General features: G+C 47.6%; 1 protein-coding gene across 1 annotated transcript; it reads left to right on the top strand.

Annotated features, from left to right (window-relative positions):
* The first annotated feature begins 633 nt into the window (after nucleotides 1–633).
* On the top strand, nucleotides 634–5,423 carry LOC123098340 (QWRF motif-containing protein 2). The gene is made up of 6 exons (XM_044520312.1): nucleotides 634–2,088; nucleotides 3,284–3,403; nucleotides 3,532–3,648; nucleotides 3,724–3,813; nucleotides 4,731–4,838; nucleotides 4,922–5,423. Exons 1-6 carry the CDS (start codon nucleotides 943–945, stop codon nucleotides 4,988–4,990), a joined length of 1,650 nt encoding a protein of 549 aa, XP_044376247.1. The 5' UTR covers nucleotides 634–942; the 3' UTR covers nucleotides 4,991–5,423.
* The last annotated feature ends 3,785 nt before the right edge of the window (nucleotides 5,424–9,208 follow it).

Below are 9,208 nucleotides of genomic sequence, written 5' to 3' on the forward strand. Positions count from 1 at the left end.
GCAACATTTCTTTTAATATTTTCATTTTTTTTGTGCACCTCATTCCCATCGAGGCCATCAAAGTTGGTTGCTGAATTATTTTCACAAGTGAAAGAAAATCACTAAAGCATTGACGAGACGAAACACAAGGAATCTGCATCCGTTAGCTAGCTAGCTTCAAACATCTGCGGGAACGTCACTTAACAAATTGACAAGATGATGCACCTTTTCAATTGTTATTCTTATTCTCTTCTCTTTTAATCTATTAAACCACATAGCTATCATTCGTTTGAGACATAAGCTGATGCTCAACATTGTCAAACAGAGAAAACTATTACTCAAACACCAGTTTCTCGAAAGTTCAAAGTCCATTCTCTAAGTTACCCCACTTAGAAGCTGTTGTTAAAAAAACTAAGTAAACTATTTCAAAAAGCATTTTGATCAAATGAAAGAAAAATAAAAAGGTTGGCTTGATGGGCACACCAGAGTGAGTAGATAGAGTGTAGGAGAAGGCCACACGGGCGCGCCCACGGCAAGGAGGATCAGGTGGGGGAGCAGAGCAGAGAGCTTCCCGAGCAAAGATCCCCAAGACCCAATACAAAACGAGTAAAACAAGAGCAAAGCGGCCAAAGAAAAAAATAGCAGGAAAAAAGAGGCGCAGAAAATCCCCACTTCACTCGTCCCCCCTCTCTCTTCTACCTCTCTCTCTCTCTGCGTCCGTCCGCGCTCCCCAACCCCCCACCCATGCTGTAACTACACTGCATCGCCAGTTCGTACCACACCTCATCCTTCCTCCTCCTCCTCGCAGGCAGGGAGGCGCGCCACGTCGATCCGGGAGGGGCGCCGCCCGCGCGCGCCGCCGGCGGAAGAGGCAGAGGGAGCGCCGAATCTGGGGCCGGGGGGAGCTGCATTGCCGGCGCGGGCGGCCAGATCTCCGGCGCCATCGGGCCGCCGCGGCACGGCATGGTGGCTGCCGCCGCCGCGCCAGATCCGGCCCGCACGTCGCGCCCGCCGCTCACGCCGGCGCTCGACAAGCCCAACTCCGGCGCAGCGGCGCCCCGCCGCCCCGCGCGCTCCGGCAGCAAGCCCGTCTCCTCGCGCTACCTCGCCTCCGCCGCGTCGCCGGCCTCCTCCACCTCGTCGACTTCGTCCTCGTCGTCCTCGTCCGCCTCGTCGCGCCGCTCCCTGTCGGCGCAGCGCGGCCGCTCCTCGACTCCACCGCCGCAGCACGCCACGTCGCCCACGCCCGTGGCCGCGGCGGCAACGGCCGCGACCGTGACGGCGACCACGATGCGGAGCCTCTCGGTGTCCTTCCAGGGGGAGTCCTTCTTCTACCAGACGTCGCGCGCGCCGCGGGCCGCGTCGCCGTCCTCCCCTGCCGGCCGGCGGGGCCCCACGCCGGAGCGGCGGAAGAGCGTGTCCTCTGTGCCGGAGGCCGAGAACGCGCGGCCCCAGCACCGATGGCCCGCGGCCAAGCCCAAGGCGTCGGACCCGCTCGCTCGCAGCCTCGACTGTAACCTCGACCGCAAGGACTCCATCCTGGCTGCCGTTCAACTACTACGCCGATCCATGGCCTTCGACTCCACCACCTCCTTCTCACCCTCTGACCATGCCGCGGCCGCTGGTCCTGACCTCTCCGCCTCCGACACCGACAGTGTCTCCTCCGGTAGCAACTCGGGAGCCGGTGATCCGCCACGCCGCGGCATCAGCGTGCCAGCGAGGTTCTGGCAGGAAACTAACAGCCGCCTACGAAGGCTTCCGGACGCAGGGCTGCCGCAACAGTCGTCTGGACGGAGATCGTTCTCAGACAGTCAAATGTCACCGAGGCTGCCTGGCCGGTCCCCGTCTCCAAGCCGAGGAAGCAAGGGGACGGCGAGCCCATCTAGGGGGCGAGCTGGGGAGGCATCACCAAATGGGCACATGGTTCAGACGGCAGCAAATGCGCCTTCTATCATTAGCTTTGCTGCAGAGGTGAGGAGGGCAAAGAAGGGGGAGAACAGAATTGAGGAGGCACACAGATTGCGAATGCTGGACAACCAGCATTTGCAGTGGCGGTGCATCAATGCTCGGACAGATGCAACCCTTCTGGTGCAGAGCTTCACTGCCGAGGTAAATCTTAACCTATGAACTTTTCTATATACCTTTTGTTCAAATGTTGATAGCTTGTTGTTAAACCTAAGTTCACTCTAAAATTCCACTTTGTGCCTCTGATAGGTAGCACTTCACTAGTTAACAAAACCAATTTTGCTGTTGTGGTTGCTTGCTTAATATTTTTATTACTGCAAATGTGCGGTAATTCTGGGATAATATGCTACTCTAGTGATCTAAAAAGTCTTATATTTCTTAGGACATTTAGTATTCGCTAGCTGCCTTTTTCAGGATAACGGTTAGTTTTTCACAATCTACATTGATTAGCAGATGATTTGTAAAGCGAACATATCCAACCCTTTTCAGTCAAATGTAGCGATCCTAGCTATACTATCTCTGATTGTTGATAGAGGAGATAAGGAGAATCTTTGAACACACTGCATTTCAAATGTATAAAGTATGCATCATTACTTAAGTTTGCCCCGGTCTGTTGAATCAAACCAAACTTGTTGTTTTGGACTTTGATGGACATAGTTGAAGGCGCAGGCAGACTGGCATGCAATTGTGGGTGTACGAAAACACAAATTTAAGATTGGTTATTCATTAACATCTATGCCCTATTTGAAAAGTATGGATCACAGCTCAACATGTATTGTCATAAATAACTGGACTAAGCTATTAGACTTTATGAGAACAAGGGGATACTAATGATGAAAGATTATCCATCTCACACGAATTGCAGTTAATACTATCTGATAAATCATGTACTTCCTTTTGAGCACGAAGAAAAGAAAGGGTACCAAATTAGGCATGGAAAAAGAATGATAGCTGTCCTCGTGGTTTGTGTAACCCAGTTTTTCAGCTCACCATGGATGTCCTTTTTCATTGGTACTCTAGGTTACTCTCTAGTGATTACTATGCGAATCTAGTGATTGTGAGGCTTCAGCTAAATCCTACACGTGTCTACATGTATTTACCGCTGGCAGTGAAATCCACAGTTTATATTATGTGAAACAAATGGATATACACACTAAAATTGGCAAATATAGAGATGCTTAATCACTTGTACTTGCAAAGCTATCTTTTGATAAAACTACATTGTATTTTGAAACTTCTTACATTGCAGCATAATTATATGCCTATGCGTAAAATAATCGGAAAAGGCCCAATATGTTTTTATTATAACAACTGTTTTCTATCTCATTTTTTTCATCAGAAAACCCTACACAGTGCATGGAAGGAAATATCAAAGTTGCGTGACAATGTCAGTTCGAAAAGGTGCAAACTCCAGCTTCAAAAACAAAAACTGAAGCTGTTTGCTATTCTTAGGGGAGAGGTATGTGATATGAGTTACATAGCTTATCTTATTGCTTTTACCGTTTTATGGTTTGTATATGATTTTCTTTTCCTTTTATTTACTTTGTATAGCTTATTTATCTGACAGCTTTCATTTGACATGTTCAGATGTCTTATCTAGAGGAGTGGTCTCATGTCGAGAAACACCATTCAAGTTCTTTGTCAGCAGCAATTGAAGCACTAAAGGCCAGTACTCTCCGTCTTCCAGTTGTTGGTGGTGCAAAGGTGGGAATTTTCTCATCAAACCTTAGCTGACTCGTTTTGTTTTCCGCAAGCTAACAATTGCTTATCTCTGAGCAGGCTGATGCCCAAGGTGTGAAGGAGGCTGTTAACTCAGCGGTTGATGTAATGCATACAATGGCATCTTCGATGTGTAATTTGTTGTCAAAGGTGCATTCCAACATCCTGCAAAGCTTCAATCCACATTTCTTTTCCTTGGTTTCGGTTGTTATATAATCTCAACTTGTCAAGAAGGAACTCATCATTTTTATGTCACAACAAGCCCACAAAATAGATGAATAGATCCATATAAGCTCCATCCCTGATGGATGGCTTTGTGATAATGCTGAAAATTGTATTTATTCTTGATTTCTCTTATTGTGTTGTATAAGATAATCTTTGGCACTATGCCTTAGTATGCACCTCTTAGTTATTAAGGCTCTGTTCGGTATTGCAGTGGATTTTAATAATCCTTCTTGTCTTAACCAGCTTTTGCCCTATTTTACCGTTCACTTGACCAAAATTTCCGACTTCTGTCAGATATTCTTCCGGATCAGTTTATAAAATAAGTTCGGCACAACACACGTCAGTGACTACATACTGGGCCTAAGTCTGCCTGGTGTCTTTGTTTTTGACAACTACATTTTTCTTTCTTTATATAGCTTATAAGGTCGTATGACATAGTCTGTTCTTCTAGTTCCTGATCTGTCTTGAGTATGAGCTCTGATTTCCAATCTGGATCTATGCTCTAATTGCTTTCTGATCCCGGTTGTAAATACATAATGACAAGTGGGCAGCTATTTTCTGCTATATTGATTCTTCATAAATGCAGATCTAAGATACATATAGGATGTAATTACACTTGATAGTCTGCTTGAAAAACAGTCCTGCGTTCTGTAATAGACCTACAGTTCTGTTGTTGATTCTGAATGTAGTCAATGAGTTTATGAAGACATAGGATGTAATTACACTTGATGGTCTACATGGCCTTGAACAATAAGCGGACTGTCAAGACATTCATGTCATGTCAATGAGTTTCTTGTGGCAATCTCCCATTTCTTAACTTGTCATAAATTTTATTGATCCAGGTGGAGGGGACAAGCTCTGTGGTGTATGAGCTTGCGAAGCTTGCAACACAAGAGCAAATGCTGTTGGACCAATCAAGGGATCTGTTGTCCACGGTGGCAGCGATACATGTAGGGAGAACTTCTATGACCTTTGGTTCAGTTCTGGACATTGTTTAGATAATCGTGTTAACCTTACATACATTGCAACGCAGGTCAAGCAGTGCAGCTTGAAAACTCACTTGCTGCAGCGAAAGCAAAGGCAGAGCCAAACACAGTGGTAGATCAGTTATCCCAGCCACGTTGGTGGTCACTACTAACATGACACGGCCTCATCTTTCCTCACTGGAGACTACTACTACAGGTAATAAAGCTGTAACCATTTGTTGGGTGTGAAGTGTGTCCCCCCTAATCCGCTCGACCGATCCCGCTGAGTGTAGCTGATTCATGTAATTTTTTTCGAGTGCATATCACCATAGAATGGCCTCCCCCCTCTTTGCCTGCGGTTTGTTTGCAGCGGGTGTATACAGAGAGAGAAGCTAGTGTTTGACCAAAAGATAAGCTTTGCTGTAGATATGAGAAAGCTTAGCTTGCTTGTTGTCGTCGTCTGCGTGCTGAGTGCTCGAGTGCTGGTTTGTAATTCTGGGAATGGAAACAACTGTCTGTTTGATATAGGCGTTTTCATGGCCGATTAACGTGGAGATTTGTTTTCCCTTATCATAGCCTGCTCGTGCTGGATGTGTCTGCGTTGTTAATCCTGGAAGCGTGAAGTGCTCTCTCTGCTTGTTGTAACGAAACTGTGATACTTACGCTGGTCGCGTGGACCTCTGACTCTGAGCGGCTGTTGCTGTTGTCTTTCCGTGTTGCTGCTGATATTGCAGTAATTGAGAAGAAATGGTAACGTGAGATGTGTGTGGCATGTTAAATGTGGTACGGGATGTGGATCCTGCTGAGGTGTGTAGGGCACGTACCGTAATGGAAGGCCCGGACGGCGTCCGCGTCCGCCGGTTGGCGGCGTGTCACTTCACAGGCAAACCGACACAGCAGGCCACCGTCCCCCGTTGGCCGTTGCCCACGCGCGGCGAACGTACGTGCCCACCAACCGTCCTGTTCGGCTGCCTCCGCCGGAGAGCGACGGTATTCGACGGGCGCGGCGACAGGGGTGCACGGCGATTTAATACCGGCGGCCCCTTGCGCCAGCGTTGCGCGTAAAAGCAGTGCCGTGATACGGAGGGATCCAAGGCGTTTGTTGGCTCTGGACTCTGGTCGTTGCAGCCTGAACAAAAACAGGTCTTTGTATCTTAAAAAAAAACAGGTTTTTCTTGTTTGAAAAACAGTCCACCTCGAACCCCAGGCAGTATCAGCGCCACGACCCTGGTTGTCCCTCGGTCGCGCAGGACTGTGCTGCGGGTCGTGCACTGGAACGAGTTTTTTCTCATAATATTTTTTATTTTAGGGGATGATGCGAGCTACTTTTGCTCCTGCCCCATGACGCCGACGCTGGGCCGTATGCCCATGTGTAATTTAGGCAGCAGGCTGAAGCCTCAGCCCATCAGCACATCATGTCTACGAGTGGCATGTTCTTGCCTCGAAAAAAAAAGAGTGGTGTCAGGACCGAACGGCGAGCATCTGAAGAATTAGAACAAAGATTCAGTTATGTTTGAATTCGTAGTTGTTGCCGCGAAGCTCTCAGCACCGTCCATCTGCGATATGACGTTCCTGCGCCCGTACCGCTTCGCGGTTTCTTGATGCTCTGGATCGCGTCCATCCTGCATCAGACGGTTGTAGCGGTTTCTTGATGCTCTGGATCGCGTCCATCCTGCATCAGACGGTTGTAGATCTCGAGCGTGTCGTTGTTTACCTTTCCGGCAAGGTGAACAATGTCTACCAACTTCAGTTTTACTTTCTTACCTTTTCCATCATTTTGTAAGGCTATAAAGCCCGGTTTCTGGATCGATGGATAACCGTCTCTTGTATTAGGGTTCCCCCCTAGCCACCAGTGTTCCTAGCCGGCCTTAGGTTCCTCTTGATTTGCATCCAAACTCTCAAAATCATCCAATAAAGTTGCTAAGATTTGAGTGTTTCAGTTAACTTGTCTGAATCTAGTTCTTCAGACCGACTCGAGTTTGACAAGTGGTAATCAAAGCTTGGTTCATCTCCCCGGCGACAGGAGATCCGGTGCTGAAGTGGAGTTGAAGGAGCCGTAAAATCCTTCACTCATGGTGTGTTCCCTGGCGGAGTGTGGCGACGACGATAGTTCGGTACAGGTCTGGAGCTGGGAAGTGGTTCAGAAACGCACCGTTTTGGCAGTAAAATCTCACCCTCCCAGCCGGATCCGATGTACTTCCGACGACGCGGCATTGGCGGTAGTGCTAGCGACGGCAGGATCAATGGCCAAGGTCTGGTTGCAGCTTTTGCTGTCGTAAAATCCCCTCCTTTACCCGAAGATCATCAATAGTGAGGTTACTTGGCTCCTTGCCAGTTCTAAAACCCTTCCTGTTCTGCTTCTTCTCACATGATGGCTGGCTAACCGACACCTCTTCCACGGAGAACTTGGAAGTACAGTCCTTGCAATTGGATGTCAAAACCCTACAACAACATAGAGAGCACGACAGGCAGGACTTTGAGGATTTCACGAGCATGTGACAAACAACTTTCAGTCACTCCAGAAAACCTTAGGGGATCTACAGGGCACTTTAAATCAGTTTATCTCTGGTTTCCCTAAACTAAGAGATAACCCACCCAATGCTCAAGATGTTAGTCAAGGCAGTGGGCAACATCAAACCCCCCAAGGCTCTCTCAAACACCCAATAGATGATCTTCATGCTCCACCAAAGGATGGCTCTGCAGTCCTTGTTTAGCGGTAGACTGGAAAAGAGCTCAGTTTGGATGGCAGCAATAGAATTCCCTATGGACACCCTCATTTTGCTCGGAACAAAAATAATGCTACTGAAGCAAAAGCTACCACTGGAGGTCCTCAAATAGGAACTGCACAACAAATTATTCAGCTAGATTAGGAACAACCTGAAGACCCTACTGAGCAGCAAGAAAGAAGAGTAGCAGATATGCCAAGAGATCAAGTGCAATCCCAATCGCGCAACATGATATGGCTAATTTTGTAGCCCGGAGTTTGACAAAAAAGGCATGTTTTTGGTTCGGTTAGCCTATTTTGTGGAATGGGAATACCAACATGGAGGCAAATTATGTCATACAAATGGGATGGGACTAACCACGATTAACCCGATTTGGGGTACGATTTGGAATCTATCTTGCCCAGCTAAGGTGAATTTTTTTTATATGGCGTACGTTGCATGGCACACTCCCATGTCGTGTTACGCTTGCTAGTAGACATATGAAGGTCTCGCCAAATTGTCCTTCTTGCTCATCTGGTCCAGAAAATACGGAGCATCTGCTATTTCTATGGCATAAAGCAAGAGCAATTTGGAGGAGACTAGGACTTGATGATATTGTTCTTAAGGCCTATGAAATAGATCGCACGGGTGAGGCGGTGCTGGAATACTTCTTATGCCAGAACAGGAATTGCGTATTATTGGAATCCAGAATGTGCGTGAAACGATTGCAATTTCAACCTGGTATCTCTGGTGGGAAAGGTGTAAATTGGTTCACAACAAGACAACTCAGAATGCGCAACCGATTTCTATGGGGATCCATGCTCTTACAACTAATTTTTTTACAACCACATCTCCTAAGGTTTCCATGAAAAAAGTGGGCTGGTCATGTCCTCCTGTGGGGTTTGTTAAACTTAACGTTGATACTTCTTTTGACCATGACCTTCTTAGGGGTACGATGGGGGCGGTCCTAAGGGATGCTAAAGGAAGATTCATTGCTGGGGGGAATGGAAAGATAGAATGGTGCGGATGTATTGTCGGCCGAAGCTCTGGCCCTAAAAGTCGGCCTATCACTCACGCAAAGGACGGGATGCAATTGTATTATCATTAACTCGGACAACATGGAGGTGATTGATATCATCAAGGAAGGAGGACGGTCAACGACTGCTGTCGTGGTTCTAAGTCTGACAGTAGAATAGGGGGTAGGAATGTAGAGGCAAGATCTCAGCTATGAAGAAGTTGTACGCACGAGTTTTACGAGTTCAAGCCCTTCTCGGAGGAAGTAATAGCCCTACGTCTCGGTGCCCGGAGGCGGTCGACTGGATTATATGCGTGTGTGTTACAGGGGGTGCGAACCCTTGTCACTGAGGAGGGGGGTGGCTTATATAGAGTTTGCCAGACCCCTCCGGCCCTCAATTACACAGGGTTTAAGGTACATTAAGACAGGGCGTTACTGGTAACGCTAGTAATAAAGTGTTATAAATGGCTATTAAGTCTAGGAGTTAATGCCCGACCGTTGCTGTGTAGAGTGACTTTAGGTCTTCAGTCCGTCGAGTGTTTCTTATTACGGTCGAGTGATCTTGATTCCTCCGAGTGGAAATGTTCCTGGTCGAGTGGGTGATGGTACCCCTCGAATGCTTATGGCTTTAGAGT

The sequence above is a fragment of the Triticum aestivum genome, chromosome 4D (genome assembly GCF_018294505.1).
Source record: "Triticum aestivum cultivar Chinese Spring chromosome 4D, IWGSC CS RefSeq v2.1, whole genome shotgun sequence".
Classification (NCBI taxonomy): domain Eukaryota; kingdom Viridiplantae; phylum Streptophyta; class Magnoliopsida; order Poales; family Poaceae; genus Triticum; species Triticum aestivum.